This window comes from Dreissena polymorpha, chromosome 13 (genome assembly GCF_020536995.1).
Source record: "Dreissena polymorpha isolate Duluth1 chromosome 13, UMN_Dpol_1.0, whole genome shotgun sequence".
Classification (NCBI taxonomy): domain Eukaryota; kingdom Metazoa; phylum Mollusca; class Bivalvia; order Myida; family Dreissenidae; genus Dreissena; species Dreissena polymorpha.
Genome location: NC_068367.1, coordinates 27,608,034 through 27,632,173, shown reverse-complemented (window position 1 = coordinate 27,632,173; position 24,140 = coordinate 27,608,034). Strand labels below are relative to the sequence as shown.

Sequence of the window (24,140 nt, the reverse complement as noted above, 5' to 3'; positions counted from 1 at the left end):
TCCTTAGAAACTTTTTGAGCATCTACTCCACCATTGTTTGGGGGTCGCGACTGCCAGCCATCAGGATCCAAACGCCTATCCGGTTTCGATCCTGCTCACGTTGCATTTACCTGGCAAACCGGTAAGTGGTAGAAAATATGACGCACTCTTAATCAGTAAACATTTCAGTATGTATTTTTCTAAAACAAACGCTTGAATAAAAAAGGTTAAACGAATTCAAATGAAATGCTCAAGCCCATAAGCGCGTTCGCGCGCGCTTTTAGATTGATGTCACAGAAGTTACCAGCTTTTATTTGTGTGTGGTGAGGGTCGTCAATGTTGCAAATGTCCTAATGTACGCTATATATAAATAATGTTTGCAGTGTTGCTGGTCGACCTATTGCTTTCCATACCTTTCATTCTAAAGGCAGACGTTTTCCAACAGTATGGCAGTATCATATATGAATTGTTACTGCAGTAGTGTTGTTAACCCATTTATGCCTAGTAGACTCTCACATTCTTCTAAATTGGATTTATTTCCAGAATTAGGGATGTCTAGTATATTTACTTCTATATTTAGAATATTTCTTACAGAAATTCCTTTAAGCAAACAGCGCAGACCCTGATGAGACGCCGAATCTGGGTCTTCGCTGTTTGCCAAGGCCTTTTTTTCTAGACGCTAGACATAAATGGGTGAATGTGCGTTTTATGGTATACTTAACACAGAAATGCTTCATATACAACACAGCGTGTGAGAAGCCCCAGTATGGAGCATGACAAAGTGACACAGAGAATACTGTAGTCAGAGACTGCCCATATCACGTAGTATATTGAACACTATGTTTCCTTAGGTTTTGAGTGATTTTAATATTTAAAAAAAATATTTCACAGATTTTGTCATGTTTTGAATTTTGTCATTAAATGCTTTCTATTGATAAATGTAAACATTTGCTCTAATCAAAGTACTGACAGTACTGGTGTGACGATGCTTTTGAAGAGGATTGATATAAAAGCATTTATTCAAGTTTATTTACATCACCACAATTGTGTATGTGGGTACGAACATTTTGGAAAGGAAAAACAATGGGTACGAAAATTTTACGTACAAAAACTATGCCAAAAAAAAATTGGGTACGAAAAAAGATTTGGTTACGAAAAAAAAATTGGGTAGGAAAAAAAATTGGGTACGAAATAAAATTTGGGTACGAGCAAAAATTTGGGTACGAAAAAAAATTGGGTATGAAAAAAATTGGGTACTAAAATTTAGGGTACGAAATAAAAATTGGGGGGAAGGGGAAGAAGTAACCGTGGGGAACTTGATCCATTCAGCGAAATTGGGAGGCGGGTTACATTCTCGATCAAATATAACAAGAAATATCTTTAAAAAGATATTCGACGTGTATTTTCTGTACCACTTATATTTCAAAAATGTTCTGTTACAGTAAAACGTTTGTGGGTTATAACATTACGTTTCAGCATATACATTCAAAACTTGACATGCTCTTTAATTACACAATGCTCTTTAATTTCACACGTATATCATACCAAACTTTATATTTCGTTGTTTCCTTTCCTAAGTTAATGATGCTATGTGTACGGACGTGATTTCATATGCCCATGTGCATGAACATATAATTTTTCTCTTTTGATTAGTGTTTTTTTTTTCTCTTACCCAATAAGCTTAGGCTTGTTTGTTCGTTAAGTACGGCAATAATTTCATGATGATTCCCGAAAGTAGGTATGAGCACATAGTCGTAAGAGCACTTGAATACGTGAGTTCGCCCATGAACACATGTTAAGGTTAACTAAATCTCCGCGATATGACATAATATGTGTTAAAAGCAGCAAACAATATCCAACAAACGAATGAATTATCAAACATAGTATGTGCACTGATGTGGCTCTGTAATTTCTGTTTGAAAAGTTTATTAAATATGCAAAATGAGAAAGCACGCATAATAGCGAGTTTCACAGATATCCAACGGCTATTATGCTGTTTATATACCATAGTCGCTACAACGTTTACAAATGGCAGGTTCGAAATAATTCGTTTTCTTTACACTCATGATCGCGTTGAAAGTTAATTGCACACGTTTTAATTCGCAATTTATTTTCTGAAAAACGACAAATGTTGAATACAATACAGAAAACGCAAAGTTGTTTCATAGATCTATAACAGATAATGGATTGAATAATTCAAACTATTATCAAATATTTTTTTCCCAGATAATGCTGTCCTATGTATAGCTGAGCTTCCTATACCTTTATCAAAGATAATAAGCGAGTTACGCCGATTAGAGAAATCTCAATCGAACTGGCTCGGTCTTTTACAAAGGGTCGCCATTGTGAAGAATTTTTTCATGGTATGATAACTTAAACGAGCTGCTTCGCAGCATCGTCAAAAAGCTCCAGTAAAAAATCAAGAATAAAATTTAAAAATGAAAAAAAACTAACCCTCAACAATGCCTGATCCACTGACCCATGGAGTCCTGGAGATTTAAAGTCCACCATTTATACCCCGCGACCATCCTTCCGCATACAATGAAAGACGTATTTTATAATATATATAAGCAATCCTCGTAGTTTCACAAAATATAACGACAACAACAGAACTCTCCAAATTATTCAATCGTTTCGCATTGCTACGCTTGATAATTTTCAGGGTTTTAAATCGTCAAAAGATACATGTAATGGCTATATATGAGCATGGTAAATGTTCACTATTACTGTTTCCTCACAAATACCATAACTAAATCGAAAATTTGCGAATTTGAAACAACTTTTTTAAAATTTTGTAAATTTACCAAAACGTGAAAAGGCCCCTTTAAGAATACTCTAAAGAAGACACGGAGTAAGATTCTGATGATTATGATGAAGGTGCCAAGACCAATGAGCGTAATGGCGATCTTTATAATACAGAAGAAGGCGAGAATGATTACGTCGACGATTTATTTAGGAAGAGGATACCAATGATGGTGATAATAATGATGATGTTATCGTCGATAATGATAGTGAAGATGATAACGATGCTGGCGGTGCTGATGAAGATGATGATGTTGCTGATGATGGTATTAAAGATGAGGATAATGATGTGAATGATGATGTCGACCACGATACCATTTAAAGGGGCCGTTTAACAAATTTTGGCATGTATTGAAGCATGTCATTAAATGCTTTATACTGATAAATTTATACATTTGATCTAAAAAAATCTCCAGTAAAAAAACAAGAATACACTTTAAAAAAAAGGAAAAAAAAGTAACCCTCAATAAGGCTTGAACCATTGACCCCCTGGAGTCCTAGAGTAAAAAGACTTCCGCCTAGACCACTCAACCATCCGTACTCATGCTTAGAGTGGATGTATTTTTTACCTATATAAGCAATCCTCGTAGTTTCACAAAATATAACTACAACCACAGAACTTTCCAAATTATTCAATCGTTTCGCGTCGCACGACGCTTTATAATTTTCAGGTTTTCAAATCGTCAAAAGATGCATATAATGGATATTTAAGAGCATGGTAAATGGTCAGTAATAGTATTACTATTTCCTCAAAAATATCATAACAAAAACGAAAATTTGCGAATCTGAAACAACTTTTTTTAATTTTGTCAATTTACCAAAAACGTTAAACGGCCCCGTTAGTACGATGATGTTATATATGAATGCTTATACTAAGTAGAAGGGTGCGAATACGCCGATGATGGTGAGTATCTTGATGGGCGGTGGTGGTGGTGGTGATGGTGATGATGATTCATTACGATATGCATATCATTATAACACGTATCAAAATAAAACATTGTAAGTTAAATTATATCGATATCACCCACCATTTGTATGATGTTCGCAATGACTCAAAGTTCATTTGACCTTAAATAACCGCCGAATGAACTCACTCCAGATAAGTCGAGATAAAACATATCAGCGTAGCGAACGGATATAGCGACCACTAGAGCGCGAGAGGGCAGTATTCGTGCAAGATAACATGCAATCATTGCGCTTACTGACGTAGTGACATAATGTAAAATAAGGTTATTACATTGTGTGTTTTTATTCTCAAATATCTTCCATCCACGAAATGAAAAACATGCAGAATTTTAACGGATTTTGTTCTTTAATAAATGGTGAAAATGTAAACATAAAAATGTGAAAGCCATAATAATTTTCTTATTTTTCCAACACTGACCAGGTTAATACGCGTACATGAACAGAGACACTTCTTACGACGCTCAAGAGTTGAAAAATGGCAACATAAAGAAGGCTGTATGGTTATCACGCATTGGTTGGTACCCTCTTTTCTCACATAGGCTACCCGGGTTCCATTACCGCTCCCTACAGCATGCGAGTTTGGTTGGTGGTCACCATACCGCACAAGTAGGGTTTCAACCGGTACTCCGGCTTCCACCCGTAACACAACAGCAATAAAGATATATTTAAGTAAAAAGCAATCGCTTCAATTTTCAGTTACAATTACAATTAGTTTAAACTTTCGTGATCAATAGCTAATAAGGTAGGAGAGCTGTGCCACACTCTGGGTCCTCACATAATGCAGGCACAAAGCCTCATTATATTCGATTAACACACATGGCAACAAAAGTAGTTCGATAGGTTGATGAACCCGCACATTGACAGTGGTAAAATAGTGCCAAAACACCAGAAACTCCATACGTTAAAACGTCTACACTTGGATCAGGTTTTACATTACACGGTTGAGATGATAAATTAAATGAAGAAACTGAAAATTGTTTAACACAACATGCGACATAAAGCGTTCGAATATATGTATACAATGTACAACTCGCACAGTTATTCTTGATTAAATAATGCCAACAAAGTTGTTATTCTACATGTTGAACAGTGATACCACAATATTAATTATCTAGAAGGATGAGTTAACACATTTAAAATGTTCAAAGAGTGCCAACAAACTAGTACGTTCATCGCTTAAAAAGTGTTCAACACTTCCATTTAATGAAGAGTAAAGACACGTTTAACTCCATTCGGTTGAAGACAAAAAACGATGCAGTGGCTTAAGACGGAGTGGGCAAATAAGTGATTTCACAGAAAGTCAACAAATACATATTTGTTATAGATTCGATACAATATAATTCCCTTGGTTGAAGTGCACACGCATGCAAAATGGCTAAGGACTCGACATACGCTGTATCCAGTCGACCATTTTATTTTCATTGGTTCAGATTCGAATAGTAAATACTCAATAAGATTCGAAAGTGATGACAATCTAGAAATAAATAACGCTTGAATTCAAGTGAACATTGATAAGTTATATAACTTTAAATCGTAAATCAATGTAAATGTGGTTTTACATCATACTGTACACAACTTTTAAGAACGTATTCACTTTATGTTTTTGAGGATACTTCGCATCGGAAAACACAGTAAACAATAACAGACAGCGACAGTAATTGTTTGCAACGACATTCTGTATCACAATGTTTAATACAAATGCAGCAATCCCCTTATTTAAGGTCATTATCACCAAAAAAGCGTCCGTGCAGATTATAGGGTACAATTGTTGGTAGATAGGATTTGTTTATCAGCTGTAAAGTGCGAGCGTCCAGAACGGCCAGGTACGACTTCCGGCGCGGGCCGTCTATGACGGGGAACATGAGGTAGCCGTCGTCTTCCCGGGCTGCCCCTGGGGTGGGGACAAAGCTCGGCTCCACGGGGTAGTGGCCAGGTGCCGACCAGTATCTGTCCCCGGAGGGATCCCCACACACGTTCTTCTTGACAATCGCAATGTTACTCAGTGAGATATTGTCCGTTTTGAGCACTAAGCCATATATGTAGCAGTACTTTTCGTGACGGAACTGTTCGTTGATAACCGGCATGTCTAAGAATGCTGCAAATGGTGCGTTTGTAGACGAACTGAAATTATACACCGCTATTGTCCGCTTATGGAGATTAATTAAATAACGTTTAAGAAATGCATGAGCGTCGAATCCGTTACGTTTTGTTTTGTTCATCAGGACGTCTATCTGGAGATCGCTTACAAAGTTCGGATTTTTATACGAGGAGACGTCTACTACAAGTTGGTTATTGCCAGTCTCGTAGGCGTTCACGTGATGCATCGTGAACATGTTTTCGGTCTTCAACACGGTGACCTCTCCAGATTGTAAATGGACCACGTACACCGTGGTGTCTTCGTCTGCGTTCCAGTCCAGACTGTTAAACGGCTTGGCGGACTCCACCATTTTCAAAACGTTCACGTAGAACGGACTGGCAAACAAGACGGCATAGTTCTTGGTGACTGAAAACGAGTGCATATACGGCACCTTGCCTACCTCCCAACTTGCAATCAGCTCCCGTTCCCTCAAGTCCTTCATCCGTATTAATGATATGGTGCTCTTAACCCATGGAATCAGACTCACGCTTGAAAGGAATGTAATATGGAATTCGGTGCCATGTTCGGGTAGCGGGTGGGCCGATGAGAGCATGTTGAGAAACTCGAATTTCCCTTTGCCCGAACCGCCCTTAGGCACGGTGGCAGTGACGCTCTCGATGGTGGCCAGACTGCTTTTGTCGATGTGGTAAACTTTCCAGAAGTCGTTCAGCGCTACGAATTCCCGCACCGTGGTGTTGCTGTTGTAGAATGCGTAAATGTTGACGTTCATATTGTCGATGCCTTGAGCCAATGCCTGGAGTGTCTCGACCTCGTTGAAGCCGGGCGTCACGCCCTCGAACAATAGATACGGGGCGATTGTGTTCTTGCTTTTAGAGGCCTTGTAAAAGTCTGACTCGAGAAACCTGAAACAAGAAAATAGGACAATCGGCGTTGAATTCGATGTTGATGCCATGTTTGACTTAAACATATACAACTACAAGACGAAGATCGAATCCCCTATTGTCCATACCTTGAATAATGCGATCAATTGCCATACCTGGCTATTAATGAAATAATGTTTGAACGATTTGTTTAGTTAATTGTCATTCGAAATCAGTAAAATAATAAAGCCTTCGTAACGCTTTTTCTGGATTCCTTGGAAACAAATACGTTTAGTACTAAGATAGTCTTTATTTTTCGCTTCAACATCCTCAAGTCTGGGTAATGTAGGAGTAGCGCGTTACCTTTTGCTCCCTGAGGTCCCTTGTTCGAATCCCGGATAGAGTAACATTTTTAATTTACTTTTTATCTTGCTTTTATGATAAGTTACGAATATTCAAAACATTATGGGCATTTTTATAAATACGAAAATATGTGAAGAATTCCTTTAAAACTACAGTACGTCAAATTGGTTTATGACATGTCAGGACAATTTAACAAAAAAAAACAGTTCAATCCAGCAGAAAAGAATGAGCACTACACACATAAACGCAAAAACTACAACACGAAAATGTGGATAGAGCATCATGAACAACACTGTTAATACATGACTACTTCAATTAAATCTGTGTATGTGATTACAGCCGCGCGTTATTTATAGCTCCTATTTGCAGGTGGTTTTACTCGCCAGCTAAAATCAGTTCCAATGTTAGTAAGACATTGGCAATGTGCAAACAAATTTGTGCACAATGACGAAAGACCATATATAATATGTGATATAATTTGCATAATATGTTTTCCCTGTTTATTTAAAAAAATGGCATTAATAATATATAATTGTTACAATTCAGCCATTGAAAGGCAGGTCTTGGGCAGAAAATCACGAGTTGATATTACTTCTTCCTACTTCCAAACCCGTGAATTGCACAATTGAAATTACGCCAACAATGGCGTATTTGTAGGCTTAATAAAATAGCTACGCTCTGTGAATGAATATATCCTTCTGGTTATAACATACAACCATTGAAATCGTTAATAAATACATGAATAGTTGTTGTTATTTTGCATCCCCTCAATGTTAGCAGTGTAATTGGCGCTCAGCGTTCCCGCTGCATACAAGTGTCGCAAGAAATCTTTGAGAAAAACAACAACAGAAACGCATGCTCATAACGTTACTTCGTGGAGAAGGATGCACTTCCGTTTCCATAAAACTTCCAGCTACTCAGTTTCCCGAAGGCGTCAAATGCGTGCAGGAACTTCCGTTCGCCTCGCTCAAACTCTCCGAGACCGTTCCGTATCTGGAATTTTTAGGAATGTTGTCACTGACCAATCGCATGGGTCAATCACATGCGAATCAAAAAAATGTATTAATTGTTACCAAAATTTGATCAGACTTATCAGAGACGACACTCTCCGCCTAAAATGGATTTTCGTTTAGAAGAGACTTCATATAAACGAAAAATTGCATAAAAGCTGACTCCATGAGAAAATCCGGGACGACACTTAACGCACATGCGTTTAGCTCACCTGTCCCAAATTGCTGCGACTCAGTGGTTGTTCTTTGTTGAAAAAGGGTAAATCTTGGTAAAATTAATACGTAATGCTATGAAATCATATTTGCAACATGATTAATTTGATGAAATTTCAAAAGCCAATAACAAGAAAGTTTCAAAATGCTATTGACACATTATGACCTAAGATTGTAAAATATATGAAACCGTATTAACAGAAGTCGGTAGAAAACGAAACATACTGGGGATTTTCATGAAAAACGTGGGCCTTGTGAAAATGATAACACTATGGAATAAACAAACCTGTTTATAAACAGATTTAAATAAGTGTTAAAAAATCAAAAACATACTTATTACATGTGAGAAATTCAACTTTACTATACATTTAATGTCTGTTAAAAAAATTATATAGAGAATAATAGGTTAGTGTTGATTATAGATCAGGTTTATCATTCGAGGCTTAGAAAACAAAAATCACGAGCATGATAAACCTGATCTATAATCAACACTTATCTATTATTCCATTTATCCCACTCTTTTTCAGTAAACTTTTTTATTTATTCGCTGGATTTATGACGTCATTTTGTCTAAAAATGACGTCATTTCGTGCCTCGGTTTATAGCAGAAATTTAATCAGCGGGGCTTTATTCAACCGAATTCGCTGTAAAAGTGGGATAAAGTACATTTCATGTGATTAATTTATATTTTTCTTAGGGTATATGACAGAACAATTATGGAGTGCATACATATATATAAGAATAACATAAAATTCTTATGATTTCGCTTGCAGGTTAATAACACAAAATTGGAATTTATAAATATATATTTCGAACTGACCTACCAATGTTCCCTTTAGCCACGACGGTAATGGGTTGTCAAAATGAATCGGAACATCTTGTCTCTCTTCTAAATTGGTTTTGAAAAATAGTTCGAATCCGGGGTCGTTGCTTCCGGTAACGCAGACGACATTTCTAAGAAGCAGACACAGAAAGCAACTCACACGAACGTTCGCCATTAAGGATTGTTCAAAAATTGTTTTGTATGTGGACGTCGCTGTTTTTCAATCGATTCTCGCGAAGTGTATATAAACCTAAATCGGTAACTAGAGAATTAAGCGATGTCTGCTTAGTAAGCGTTTAAGGTCGTAGTGGTTAACACACTTATTTGCAGACACATTAAGTGTAATTACAGAACAACATTTTGTCTTCTTTCAAAAAATTGCATTTAGCTTTCCAATGTGGTGTTCTTTCTCCGCAAAATTCCTATCCTTTTGATTAATGGCAAAAAAATAATAATATTCATGTATTAATACTTGCACTGTACCTAAACTCCTAACTCCAAATATGAAAATTGGCTTAACTCTCTGACAACAACTGATACCACTCGAACGGTATGACGCAGCAAGAGCTCAGTTGCATAAGCGATAGTAAAAGTACGGAAAGTCCAGAATGACACAACACATCATTAGCTTCAGATTTGAATAACAAACAGCAGTCTATGAAAAAAATGCGTAAAGCGATATTCATTTCATAAAAAAAACTGTATGCCTAATTGCAACCGTACTTTCCAATTTGTCATGTTGTGGAATGATCACATTTTGGCCTCGGCAATCACCTAGAATTGTGACACCATTCAATGTTTTCAGGCGTTTTGAAATTAAAAGGTGTATCATTTTAAACGCAAATATTGAGGAAGTAAAATAAATAATTTATTTTTCTGGAGAAGAAGTTCGGCATAGCGTTTACTTTAACTGCACAGTAAATATAAGAATTCAGTCATGGATTAAAAAAAAAAATATATTTCTTTCCAACTAGAAATTTCTAGGCCAAATGGCTCACCATACTCCAAGATTAGAAGCGTCATGATCTTGACCCTGGACTATTTGGTAGGTCTAGACACGCTCGTGTGACCCGATGTCTTCCCTGGCTTATGTTATCTTGTGTCAGGTTATCCGACGGGTTGAACAACCTGATCGTCAGGAATTACGTAAAGTTTAAAATGCGTCGTATTCCATGACGTTTTGACCAATACTCGGTCTATAATCACTCGACCTTTATCAAATTATTTTTATCTGCTGTAACATACACAGATTTCACTTTTAAATGAGCCTGCTTAGTTACACATGCCATTTAATAGAGCTCCTAAACACTTTTAAAGAAACACACTCTGAATTGTCCAAAGTAATGATGGCATATAAAGGCGGAGATTACTCGTTATATATAATAAGAAACTAGTTTATACATTTAGAGATTTCTAGAACTGTCACTATCGTGTTTGGAATAATCCCCGCCTCCCGCCCAAATACCACATCCCCCAAAATGTAAGTTTATACCACTTTTTCAAGTTTTCAAGATATGCTCCGTACAAAATTCAAGCACAACAATTAAAAGAGGACAATCTATCTATAACTATGGTTCTTGTGCACTGCACTCACCCAAGTAAGATACGTTTCACGTTGATATCTCTTTCAGTTTTCGAGATATGCTACTAAAATTAAAAACAAATCCAAATGACATAATGTCTACGAATATCAAAATGTTAAAAATGGGACGTCACTTATAATGTTTAACACAGAATGAAAACAATTGCAGATGCACGACTTTATATAATGAGTAACAATCATGCCTTTGATTTTGTATGTCGTAGGTTTCTTGCGTACTATGTTTGGACCAGGGACAGACGGTAAGACGGACACACAGACAGAAGGAAAGACAGATGGAAATGTTCCCATGGCGATTCCAGTATGTCCTTGTAACTACGTACCGGTTAGTATAAGTTATTTAAAAATATGAGCCTTGTCTGGCACTTTTTATATGTACATGCTGACGTCATATTGGTGTGTATTTTACATATTCATAGGTTTAAACAAGTTAAAAGGGCCTTTTCACAGATTTTGGCTTTTTTTACTTATTCATTAAATGCTTTATATCGATAAATGTAAACATTGGATCGTAAAAGCTCCAGTAAAAAATCAAGAATAAAATTTAAAAAAGGAAAAGAACATTGCCTGGACCAGGTTTCGAACCAGTGACCCCTGGAGTCCTGCCAGAGTCCTGAAGTAAAAACGCTATTGCCTACTGAGCTATTCCGCCGAGCACACATATCAGACGTATTTTATACGTTATACAAGCAATCTTCGTAGTTTCACAAAATTTAACGACAAAAACAGAACTCTCCAAATTATTCAATCGTTTCGCGTTGCAACGCTTTATAATTTTTAGGTTTTAAAATCGTCAAAAGATGCATATAATGGCTATATTAGACCATGGTAAATGTTCAGTATTACTGTTTCCTCACAAATATCATAACTAAAACGAAAATTTGCAAATCTGAAACAACTTTTTTCAATTTTGTCAATTTACCAAAGCGTGAAAAGATCCATTTAATGTATATCTTTAATATCTTTGTATGGTTTCCATGGAATGAGTTTGTATCCACTTGCGTTTTTCCCCTTCATTTTCAGCTATGTTTATGCTTTGTTTTATCAAAATTAAGAAAAATGCAGTAGGAATCAAGCTGTCATTGCCATAGTCACCTTAAGATGTCATCATGGCAAAACCGATTATGTCGCTGTCTGTAGTGCCATCATCCTTACAACGATCATATAATACGACCTCCCCATTATCATCACTACGACCATAACAACACCGACACTACGACATTGACACCAACGTTAATATTAACATAAGGTCAAAGTCAATAAGATCATTTAATTAAAGTGAGTATTACCACATCTGCAACATTGCTATAAGTATATAATATATTTCATTATGAACATTTCACTACGACAAGGTCCTTGACATCAACACTACTACCATGTAATCAAGGTCACTATCAGAAATTCGCCAACGTAATCAACGTCAATATTACCTTATCATCAACATTAGTACGACCTTTATTTCAACGTCAATGACATTTTCATAGCCGTCAATATACACTTTTCTTCAACGTCACTATGATAATTTTATCAACGTTTAAGCGACCTTCCTATACAGCCAGTTACAAAAATATTATTAACGAAACTATGACCATGACATCAACGTTACAATTACAGTGTTATCAACATCACTATGACCATGTCATCTAGAGCTGCAACGTTTCGATCCGATGCATCGAAAATCGGTTCGAAATGCGTCGATTCGATTACGATTCCAAACCTACAAAATTCGATTCGATTCTTTAACATATATATATATATATATATATATATATATATATATATATATATATATATATATATATATATATATATATATATATATATATATATATATATATATATATATATATACATATATATATATATATATACTATCTATATATATATCTATATATATCTATATCTATATATATATATATATATCTATATATATATCTCTATCTATATATATATATACATATACATAGATACGTAAAGCTCGCTGTATTCTGACTATTTGATACGGAAAGGTGTAGGTATTATCTGTACCTGTAATTAAGACGCGTGCGATTAGCTGCTTATTACTTTAGTCATCCAATCAATAAGCGCGTTACGGTCTACTTTCGGAAAAGGCGTCAAAATGGCTGAACAAGTTATGGCCGACAAATTGAAATTATCAGATGCGCATAAGAAGCTTAAATAAAAAAAGTGGCAGTATTTTGGGTTTCGGGATGGTAGCCCTTCCTATAAAGCAAAGTGTAAACTATGCTCCACGGATGCAAACATAAAGTTGATTTAGCAAGACTATGAGGTAACACAAGTGCAACTACTCAAGTCGCCAGCCAGAAAAGTAGTTCTGTTTCTGTTAGGAATTTGTTAAGTTTATTAGTGAATGTGCTTTGTCCTACAGGTAATAGGTGATGCTGTCACGGCACAATGGTAGACATGCTTGTAGCGGTTTTGGGTATAAGTATAATAGTGATAGTACTATCACTCTACTGATTCCAGATGCTCTTATGATTATTTATTTAATTTTATATTATTGTGTATTCAGCACAATCTTCTAGTCAGAAGTTTTTATATTAAAATTGAGTCCTAATTTGCTATTCTTTAGTATGTGTTTTATTGAAATATTGACATAGTTTGAAAGACAATTGGCAGTTTCTTGCAAATTTTAATTTAACACACTTTCAAAAGTTTTTAAAACACTGTTGAACCAACCAAACTATATCAAACAAACACACAATTTGACAAATGCCCAAGATATCTAGGTATGCGACACTTTTGAACAGAAATGTTTATTTTGAGGCAGGAGAGTGAATATATGATAAAACTAGGTTTGAAGATGAATCGAATCGAAACAATTGGTATCGGAGTGTCGGAAATCTAATCGAGCTGTTGGTGAATCGTTGCAGCTCTAAATTGTCATCAACAACACGATGGCAATCACATAAACGTAACTATGCCCATTTCTTCAATACCACTATGACCATGTCAGTAACGTCACTATGACAACGTCATCAACGTAAATATGATATGACCATGCCAGCAACGTCACTATAGCCATGAAATGGACGTCACTATGAAAATGTAATTAAGTCACTATGACAATGTAATCAACGTCACTATTACCATCTCACTGACATCACTATGACCATATCATCAACGTCACTATGACCATCCCATAAACATCACTATGACAACGCCATCAACGTCACTGTGACCATGTCATCAAAGTCACTATAGTAATGTCGACAACGTCACTGGGACCATGTCATTGATATCACTATGACAACAATGAGCATATAATCAACATCACTATGACCATATCATCAACATTACTATGACAATGTCATCAACGTGATTATGAACATGCTATCAGCATCCCTATGTCCATGTCATTTACGATACTATGACCTTGTTATCAACGTCACTATGACCATGTACTTATCGTCACTATGACCATGTACCTATTGTGACTATGACCATGTACTTATCGTCACTATGAACATGTACTTAACGTCACTATGACAACAATGACCATATAATCAACATCACTTTGACCATATCATCAACATTACTATGACAATGTCATCAACGTGATTATGAACATGTTATCAGCATCACTATGTCCATGTCATTTACGATACTATGACCTTGTTATCAACGTCACTTTGACCATGTACTTATCGTCACTATGACCATGTACTTATCGTGACTATGACCATGTACTTATCGTCACTATGAACATGTACTTAACGTCACTATGACCATGTACTTAACGTCACTATGACCATGTTATCAATGTCACTATGACCATGTCCTTGACGTCACTATGACCATATTATCAGCATCACAATGTCCATGTCTTTTACGTTATTATGACCTTTTTATTAACATCACTATGACCATGTACTTAACGTCACTATGACCATGTACTTATCGTGACTATGACCATGTACTTATCGTGACTATGCCCATGTCATATCGTCATTATGACCATGTACTTAACATCACTATGACCATGTACTTAACGTCACTAAGACCATGTACTTAACATATCTATGACCACGTACTTAACGTCACTATGACCATGTACTTATCATATCTATGACCATGTACTTAACGTCACTATGACCACGTATTTAATGTCACTATGACCATGTACTTATCATATCTATGACCATGTACTTAACGTCACTATGACCACGTATTTAACATCACTATGACCATGTACTTATCGTATCTATGACCATATACTTAACGCCACTATGACCATGTACTTATCGTCACTATGACCATGTACTTAACCAGTTTAATATCCAGTAGGGATAAAGATATATATTTCCATAGCAAAAAACACTCTTTTATTCTAATATTTCGCCCAAATGGGCTTTATCAAAGTTTACAAATATGAATTTCCTGAATAGTTATAATCGTTTTATACATCAATACAATCAATCATGTACTTATGGTCACTATGAGCATTTTATCAACGTCATAATGACCATGTCCTTTACGTTGACTAAGACCATGTCATTAATGTCACTATGACCTTGTCATCAAAGTGACTATGACAAAGCGATTAATGTCACTATGACTTTGTCATCAAAGTGACTATGACCAAGCGATTAATGACACTATGACCGTGTCATCAATGTGACTTTGACTAAGCGATTAATGACACTATGACCTTGTCATCAATGTCACTATGACCAAGCAATTAATGACACTATGACCTTGTCATCAATGTGACAATGACCAAGCGATTAATGACACTATGACCTTGTCATCAATGTGACAATGACCAAGCGATTAATGACACTATGACCTTGTCATCAATGTGACAATGACCAAGCGATTAATGACACTATGACCGTGTCATCAATGTGACAATGACCAAGCGATTAATGACACTACGACCTTGTCATTAATGTGACAATGACCAAGCGATTAATGACACTATGACCTTGTCATCAATGTGACAATGACCAAGCGATTAATGACACTATGACCTTGTCATCAATGTGACTATGACCAAGCGATTAATGACACTATGACCTTGTCATCAAAGTGACTATGACCAAGCAATTAATGACACTATGACCTTGTCATTAAAGTGACTATGACCAAGCGATTAATGACACTATGACCTTGTCATCAATGTGACTATGATCAAGCGATTAATGACACTATGACCTTGACATCAAAGTGACTATGACCAAGCGATTAATGACACTATGACCTTGTCATCAATGTGACAATTACCAAGTGATTAATGCCACTATGACCTTGCAATCAATGTGACAATGACCAAGCGATTGATGACACTATGACCTTGTCATCAATGTGACAATGACCAAGCGATTAATGACACTATGACCTTGTCATCAATGTGACAATGACCAAGCGATTAATGACACTATGACCTTGTCATCAATGTGACAATGACCAAGCGATTAATGAAACTATTACCTTGTAATCAAAGTGACTATGACCAAGCGATTAATGACACTATGACCTTGTCATCAATGTGACAATGACCAAGCGATTAATGACACTATGACCTTGTCATCAATGTGACTATGACCAAGCGATTAATGACACTATGACCTTGTCATCAATGTGACAATGACCAAGCGATTAATGACACTATGCCCTTGTCATCAATGTGACAATGACCAAGCGATTAATGACACAAAGACCTTGTCATCAATGTGGCAATGACCAAGCAATTAATGATACTATGACCTTGTCATCAATGTGACAATGACCAAGCGATTAATGACACTATGATTTTGTCATCAATGTGACAATGACCAAGGGATTACTGACACTATGACCTTGTCATCAATGTGACAATGACCAAGCGATTAATGACACTATGACCTTGTCATCAAAGTGACTATGACCAAGTGATTAATGACACTATGACCTTGTCATCAATGTGACAATGACCAAGCGATTAATGACACTATGACCTTGTCATCAATGTGACTATGACCAAGCGATTAATGACACTATGACCTTGTCATCAAAGTGACAATGACCAAGCAATTAATGACACTATGACCTTGTCATCAAAGTGACTATGACCAAGCGATTAATGACACTATGACCTTGTCATCAAAGTGACTTTGACAAAGCGATTAATGACACTATGACCTTGTCATCAATGTGACTATGACCAAGCAATTAATGACACTATGACCTTGTCATCAAAGTGACTATGACCAAGCAATTAATGACACTATGACCTTGTCATCAATGTGACTATGACCAAGCGATAAATGACACTATGACCTTGTCATCAATGTGACAATGACCAAGCGTTTAATAACACTACTTGTCATCAAAGTTACTATGACCAAGCAATTAATGACACTATGACCTTGTCATCAAAGTGACTATGACCAAGCGATTAATGACACTATGACCTTGTCATCAAAGTGACTATGACCAAGCAATTAAGGACACTATGACCTTGTCATCAATGTGACAATGACCAAGCGATTAATGACACTATGACCTTGTCATCAATGTGACAATGACCAAGCGATTAATGACACTATGACCTTGTCATCAATGTGACAATGACCAAGCGATCAATGACACTATGACCTTGTCATCAAAGTGACTATGACCAAGCGATTAATGACACTATGACCTTGTCATCAATGTGACAATGACCAAGCAATTAATGACACTATGACCTTGTCATCAAATTGACTATGACCAAGCATTTAATGACACTATGACCTTGTCATCAATGTGACAATGACCAAGCGATTAATGTCACTATGACCTTGTCATCAATGTGACAATGACCAATTGATTAATTATACTATGACCTTGTCATCAATGTGACAATGACCAAGCGATTAATGACACTATGACTTTGTCATCAATGTCACTATGACCTTGTCATCAATAATTGTATTACCAAAGTTTCACTAGGGTCTTTTATTTTCAGTAAGCTCTGACTACCACGTTATTGTGTCTATAAATATGCCACAACATTTGCTAAAACTGCACCAATTATACAACAAATCTAAACAAATTAGCATGATATTGTCACTTATACATGTAAACAATAAGTATTAGTATATTTTTTTACTTTTTTTATTTATAGTATTGAATAAACATAATGCATTCAACAATATTAACAAACAGTTGAGATTGATAAAAAGGAATAAATTAAGCTAGTGCAAGGCTATTAATTACATCATATAAATACATATACAATACTTATTAATACATGTACAAACAAACAAACAAAAGACATGCACAATTCTTTTTTTAAATTAAGTCTATAAATTGAAAGGTTGACTTATTTTTAATTAAGTCTTGTCCACATAAAGACAATGCATTCACAGTTGTCTGCTCCTTCATCACCAAAAGTAAAGTTTTAATTTGTTGTCTCCAAAGTCAAACACTTGCAACTTTTCCCCAAAATGTTTTCAATTTTTAAATGAAATATTTCACAATTCACATTATAGAAAAACACTAATAGTTTTACCAAAGTAAACAAACAGGTACTATAAATTGCTAGTTATTCCGTTATTTAGGCAATATTCTTAACTTTCACCATATTGCAGATGTTGTCTTTACAAAATGTAGACCTGATATGTGCTAATCAGAGACGACACTTTAGGCTTTTACGAAATTTTTCCTTTAAAGGAGGTTTCTTCCGAACGAAAATCAATTGAAGGCGGAAAATGTTGTTCCTGATAAGCCTGTGTGGACTGCACAGACTAATCTGGGATGACACTTTATGCACATGCATTAAGCCCAGATTTCCCAGAACGCGGCTCATATCAGTATTTGGCATGTTAGTCACTGATTATTTCCCAAACATGGCTCCACTGCCAGGGCCCCGTCTCTGAGTGGTGCATATAGGGCAGGTCTCCTGCAAACACAACATTCAACTGGAATTTAATACAACATGAGGTCACTGTGTTGCAATGAATATGGTGTCCACCTAGAAACAGGGAGGTCACGGGTTTGATCCCCACTGTGAAAGTCGTCCTCCTCGAAAGACACCCAGTACTGGTTTTAACCTGCATAGGGACTTGACAGCATTTCTTTTGATGCAACCAAGATTAAATAAAAAGATTTAAACTAAGAATCATTTATAAATGAAGTAATGAACACTTTGCTTTGAAAACTTATACAGATGGCTAAAACAAAGGGCTTGAATTGTTTTAATATTGTGTAGGGTTTGGGACCAAAACAGCTTGATCTAAAAGGCATTGTATGAATTTAGTATTTACTGAAAATTGATCATGAGAGCAGTGTGAACATGGGCTATGGCCTTTATGAGCTGCGTCATGTACAACAAGAGCACCGCCTAGCGGGTGCAGAACGCTCATCTATTTTTCTTTTTAAAGGTGACGGGACATATCTCAATACTTAAATCAAAAAGGGGGATGGGTAGGGGTGGAGAGGGGTGTATAGTGTGTGTATAGTGTGGGGGTGTGGTCATTTACTACATTATCTCTCAAAAATAAAAATCAAATGGAAAAAAAAATTGGGGTGGGGGGATTCTTGGGTTGGATGGTTGAACGGTCTTTCAAAAATAAAATAATAAAAATAAATATTTGTGTTTTATTAACCATGTTTAAAAAAAAATCTTTCTTTAGGGGGGGGGGGGGTCAGGGATAGGGCCAAGATGGCCCTAGTTCGCTCACCTGAGAGGAGTCGGTTCATTCAATCTTTACCTAATGTCAAACTTGACCTAGATATTGACCAGACTAACATCCTGGTCAAGTTTTTTCATTATTGAACCAAAACTCTGGCGTAGTGAGTGTTTTTGTTTTTGTAAGAGTTGAAATGGTGACCTATATTTTGATTTGACCCCCCTTACCAAACATCAAACTTTGCTTACAAGGATTTTGTATAATATAATGAAAATTTGGAAAATCTAAGGGCAATAATTATGGCATTAATTATGTGATTTTGCTCATCATCAAACTTGATTGAGATCTTTCAGCAACTTTGATAAAGAATGCTTTAGAAATGTGAATGCTAGAGTGTTTACAAACCAAATGTGGACGGACAGAAGCGGACAAAGACCAATCCTAAAACCTAACCTGAGCAATCAGGTGAGCTAAAAAGTGTGTTTCACGGATCTGAGCCATTTGCAAACTCATCTGAGATATATATAAAACAATTCTATTCACCAAGTTTCATAATGATTGGGCAAAAAATGTGACTTCTAGAGTGTTCGCAAGCTTTTTTTTACTATATAAATATAAGAAAACTGCCCCCCCCCCTTGGCAGCCATGTTATTCAACTGACCGGAACCATTTTCCAACTCAACTCTCGTATCCAGGAAACAAATGTTCTGACCAAATTTCATGAAAATTGGGCAAAAAATGTGACTTCTAGAGTGTGCACATGTTTTCACTACATACATATAGAGAAAAATGCCCCGCCCACTGGCGGCAATGTTTTTTCACCGATCTGGACCATTTTCAAACTCGTCCGACATATCGATAAAACCAATGTTTTGATTAACTTTCATGGTGATTGGGCCAAAATTGTGACTTCTAGAGTGTTTACAAGGTTTCTCTATAGCCATATAGGGAAAACTGCCCCGCCCACTGGCGGCCATGTTTTTCAATGGACCGGAACCACTTTTAAACTCAACCTACATATCATTAAGACAGACATATAGACAAAGCTACATGAAGATTGGGCATTAAATGTGACTTCTACAGTGTTTACAAGCTTTTTCTCTTTTTTTTTTACCTAGTGACCTAGTTTTTGACCCAGCATGACCCTGTTTCAAACTCGATCGGGATATCATTGGGATAAATCTTTTGACCAAGTTTCGAGAAGATCGGACAATAAATGTGGCCTCTAGAGTGTTTACGAACAAATGTGGACGGACAGACGACGGACAATATTTTAGAAGAGTTGTCTTGCATGTTACATGACCTTAATTCATGATTGTTTGCAAGCCTTTTTACTATATAATTATAAGGAAAACTGCCCCGTCCCCCTGGCAACCATGTTTTTCAACAGACCAGACCATTTTCAAACTTAACTCATGTATCTAGGAAACAAAAGTTCTGACAAAATTTCATGAAAATTGGGCAAAAAATGTGACTTCTAGAGTGTTGACATGTTTTCACTATATACATATAGAGAAAACAAAAATATATTTATTTTGTTTTTTTGGGGGGGGGGGGGAATTCTGGGATGGGGTGTGGGCGATGGTTTGGGTGGAGTCTATTGTGGTATGTAAGGTACGGGTTGTTTTGTCAAAGTATTAATCAAACCTGATCTTAAATAAAGAAGTAATGGCAATTTTAGCAAAATTTAATAATTGAGAGTCAAGGTCATTCAAAGGTCAATGTCAAATTCAATTGCCAGGTACAGTACCCTCATGATAGAATGAAAGTATTTGAAGTTTGAAAGCAATATCCTTGATACTTAGGAAGTACAGTGGATCTTAACACAAAATTTAACAAAATATTCAAAGTTACTAAAGTAAAACAAGAGGGCCATGATGGCCCTGAATCGCTCACCTGACTAACCTTGCTACATCAACTTAAATTCTATCAGACCCATATACAATCCCAAGCCAGATTTCATTAATTAATACATTCTGACAAAATTTCATTAAGACGTGATAAAAACTGTGACCTCTTTCATCTACGCAAGGTTTTACTAGAATTGGCCCGGTGACCTAATTGCTGACCCCAGATGACCCATATACCATCCAAAATCAGATATTATAAAATAAACATTCTGACCATATTTCATTAAGATCAGATGAAAACTATGACCTCCACTGTCTACACAAGGTTTTTCTATGATTTGACCTAGTTTTTTAACCCAGATGACATAAATACAATCCCAACCCAGATTTTATCAAAATTAACATTCTGGCCAAATTGTATTAAGTTTGGATGAAAACTTTGACCTCTACTGTCTACAAAAGTGTTATTTTTAAACTTTGACCTTGTGACCAAATTCAATCCCAACCCAGATTTTAACAAGACAAACATTCTGACCATATTTCACTAATATCTGATGAAAACTGTGACCTCTATTGTCTACACAAAGTGTTTCTATTATTTGACCTAGTGACATAGTTTCTGACCCCAGATGACCCAAAGTCAAACCCAATCCAGATTCCATCAAGATAAACATTCTGACCATATTTCATAAAAAATTGGATGAAAACTGTGACCTCTATTGTCTACACAAGGTTTTTCTATTATTTGACCTAGTGACCTAGTTTTTTACCCCAGATGACCCAAATAAAATCCGAACCCAGATTTCATTAAGATAAACATTCTGACCAAATTTCATAAAGATTGGATGAAAACTGTGACCTCTATTGTATACACATGGTTTTTCTATTGTTTGACCTAGTGACCTAGTTGTTGACCCCAAATGACCCAAGTACAATCCAAACCCAGATTTCATCAAGATAAACATTCTGACCAAATTTCATAAAGATTGGATGGAAACAGTGACCTCTATTGTCTACACAAGGTTTTTCTATTATTTGACCTAGTGACCTAGTTTTTGACCCAAGATGACCCAAATACAATCCCAACCCAGATTTCATCAAGATAAACATTCTGATAAAATTTCATACAAATTGGACGAAAACTGTTACCTCTATTGTCTACACAAGGTTTTTCTATTATTTGACCTAGTGACCTAGTTTTTGACCCCAGATGACCCAAATACAATCCCAACCCAGATTTCATCAAGATAAACATTCTGACCAAATTTCATAAAGATTGGATGAAAACTGTGACCTCTTCTGTCTACAAAAACAAATTGTTGACGGACGCACACACGCATGCACGCACAACAGACGTCGGACATCACACAGTCACATAAGCTCACCATGTCACTTTGTGACAGGTGAGCTATAAAGAGCCATCATTACATCAAAATGCCAACAAGAGTTATGCAACTTGTCCTGTACAGTCCCCTTATGATAGTTAGCGAGTGTTCCAAGTCTGAAAGCAATAGCTATGATACTTTATGAGTAGTGGAACAAAACACAAAACTTAACGAAATTTTCAATTTTCTAAGTATAAAGGGGCCATAATTTGTCAAAGTGCCATTCAGAGTTACATAATTGTGCATGCATAGTCCCCTTGTGATAGTTAGTAAGTGTTGCAAGTATGAAAGCAATAGCTTTGATACTTTAGGAATAAAGTGGACCTAAACTTAACCAAATTTTCATTTTTCTAAGTAAAAAAAAGGCACATAATTCTATCAAATGCCAGCCAGAGTTATCTAACTTTGCTTGCCCAGTCCCCTCATGATAGTTAGTAAGTGTACTAAGTTTGAATGCAATAGCTTTGATATTTTATGAGAAAGAAGTACCTAAACACAAAACTTAACCAGACGCCGATGCAGACGCTCAGGTGATGACAATAGCTCTTCTTTTTTTTTCAAAAAATAGATAAGCTAAAAATGGGTCTTATGCCTTATGCAGCCAGCGCAGCTCTAAACCAGCATCTGCAAAGCTCCCTCTCCCATAAAAGTTGCGCTAGGTTTCCTGTTCTCATTAGCAGACAGGGCGGCTCCTGACCAGACTGTGTGAATGCGCGGGCTGGTCTGGAGCTTTGCGTGCCGCAGATCACATAAGACCAATTTTCGTATGATAAGTCAGCTGATTACTTGCAAGTACCCATTCATACCATGCCGTTTGGTAGACACATCTCATGTACTGCATGACTGCAGAAGAACACCACGATATCACTGGCATGACGTATCTCTGCAAAATACAGCCATCATACATTAGCAATCTGTTTCGGGTAAAATTCTGAAATCAAATAAGTCAGGTTTTCAAGTTACATTCTAAAAACAAGGGTCAAACAATTATCACAAAACCAGGTTTTCAATTTGAAAAAAAAAGTCTGATAAAGGGAGACAACTCAAACTGAACTGATTGTTCAAAGTTACCCCCCTAGTTTCAAAAATAAATCTATTTTTAGTCGTTGCGACCATGACCTTGGAGATATTGACGTAATTCTTTCGTGCGACACACCATCCAATGATGGTGAACAAATGTTCCAAATGATTTTAAATCTCACAATGAATGACATAGTTATGACCTGGAGAAGCTCATTTATGGCCATTTTTGACCTTTGAACTCCAAGTGTGACCTTGACCTTGGAGATATTGACGTAATTCCTTCGTGTGACACACAGTCTAATGATGGTGAACAAATGATTTTAAAATCTCACAATGAATGACAAAGTTATGGCCCGGACAAGCTTGTTCTGCCCGCCCGCCGACATTCGCCAATCTAATAACCAGTTTTTTCCTTTGGAAAACCAGGTTAACAATTAAGTCAGTTTAAACTTGTGTATTTGTATACAAGACAATAAAAAAAATATATTAATAATTGTAATTCTGATGATTAAGGATTAAGATTTTTTTTAAATAAAATGTCGGGGGTGTT

At 36.2% G+C, this 24,140-nt stretch overlaps 2 protein-coding genes across 51 annotated transcripts in view; both read right to left on the bottom strand.

The window, feature by feature from the left end:
- Window positions 1–4,045: 4,045 nt before the first annotated feature.
- LOC127855520 (uncharacterized) lies at window positions 4,046–9,924 on the bottom strand. Its single transcript, XM_052391179.1, has 3 exons — window positions 9,116–9,924; window positions 7,940–8,061; window positions 4,046–6,747 (listed from the first exon to the last, which is right to left on the bottom strand). The coding sequence occupies exons 1-3, from the start codon at window positions 9,287–9,289 to the stop codon at window positions 5,460–5,462; spliced, it is 1,584 nt and encodes a 527-aa protein (XP_052247139.1). The 5' UTR covers window positions 9,290–9,924; the 3' UTR covers window positions 4,046–5,459.
- Window positions 9,925–15,037: 5,113 nt separating this feature from the next.
- LOC127854934 (vacuolar protein sorting-associated protein 41 homolog) overlaps window positions 15,038–24,140 on the bottom strand; it is a 57,405-nt gene continuing 48,302 nt past the window's right edge. The window contains exons 26-34 of one of the 50 annotated variants that reach the window (XM_052390072.1): window positions 23,374–23,450; window positions 17,614–18,602; window positions 17,453–17,498; window positions 17,177–17,406; window positions 16,951–16,996; window positions 16,767–16,812; window positions 16,031–16,122; window positions 15,433–15,524; window positions 15,038–15,248 (exon numbers count right to left, since the gene is read on the bottom strand). In XM_052390072.1, the coding sequence (XP_052246032.1) occupies window positions 18,537–18,602; window positions 23,374–23,450 (143 nt within the window). In that variant the 3' untranslated portion in view covers window positions 15,038–15,248; window positions 15,433–15,524; window positions 16,031–16,122; ... (3 more) ...; window positions 17,453–17,498; window positions 17,614–18,536. Of the gene's footprint in view, window positions 15,249–15,432; window positions 15,525–15,662; window positions 15,847–16,030; window positions 16,123–16,214; window positions 16,307–16,536; window positions 16,813–16,904; window positions 16,997–17,084; window positions 17,131–17,176; window positions 17,407–17,452; window positions 17,499–17,544; window positions 18,603–23,373; window positions 23,451–24,140 lie in introns of all 50 variants that reach the window. The other 49 variants (XM_052390078.1, XM_052390074.1, XM_052390076.1 and 46 more) reach the window with 49 other exon arrangements.

Coding starts and splice junctions, on each gene's coding strand:
- LOC127855520 (XM_052391179.1), bottom strand. CDS start 9,289: ATGGCGAACGTTCGTGTGAGTTGCTTTCTGTGTCTGCTTCTTAGAAAT. Junction 8,062..9,115: donor CGTGGCTAAAGGGAACATTG/GTAGGTCAGTTC, acceptor TAAAAATTCCAG/ATACGGAACGGTCTCGGAGA. Junction 6,748..7,939: donor AGTGCATCCTTCTCCACGAA/GTAACGTTATGA, acceptor TTCTTGTTTCAG/GTTTCTCGAGTCAGACTTTT.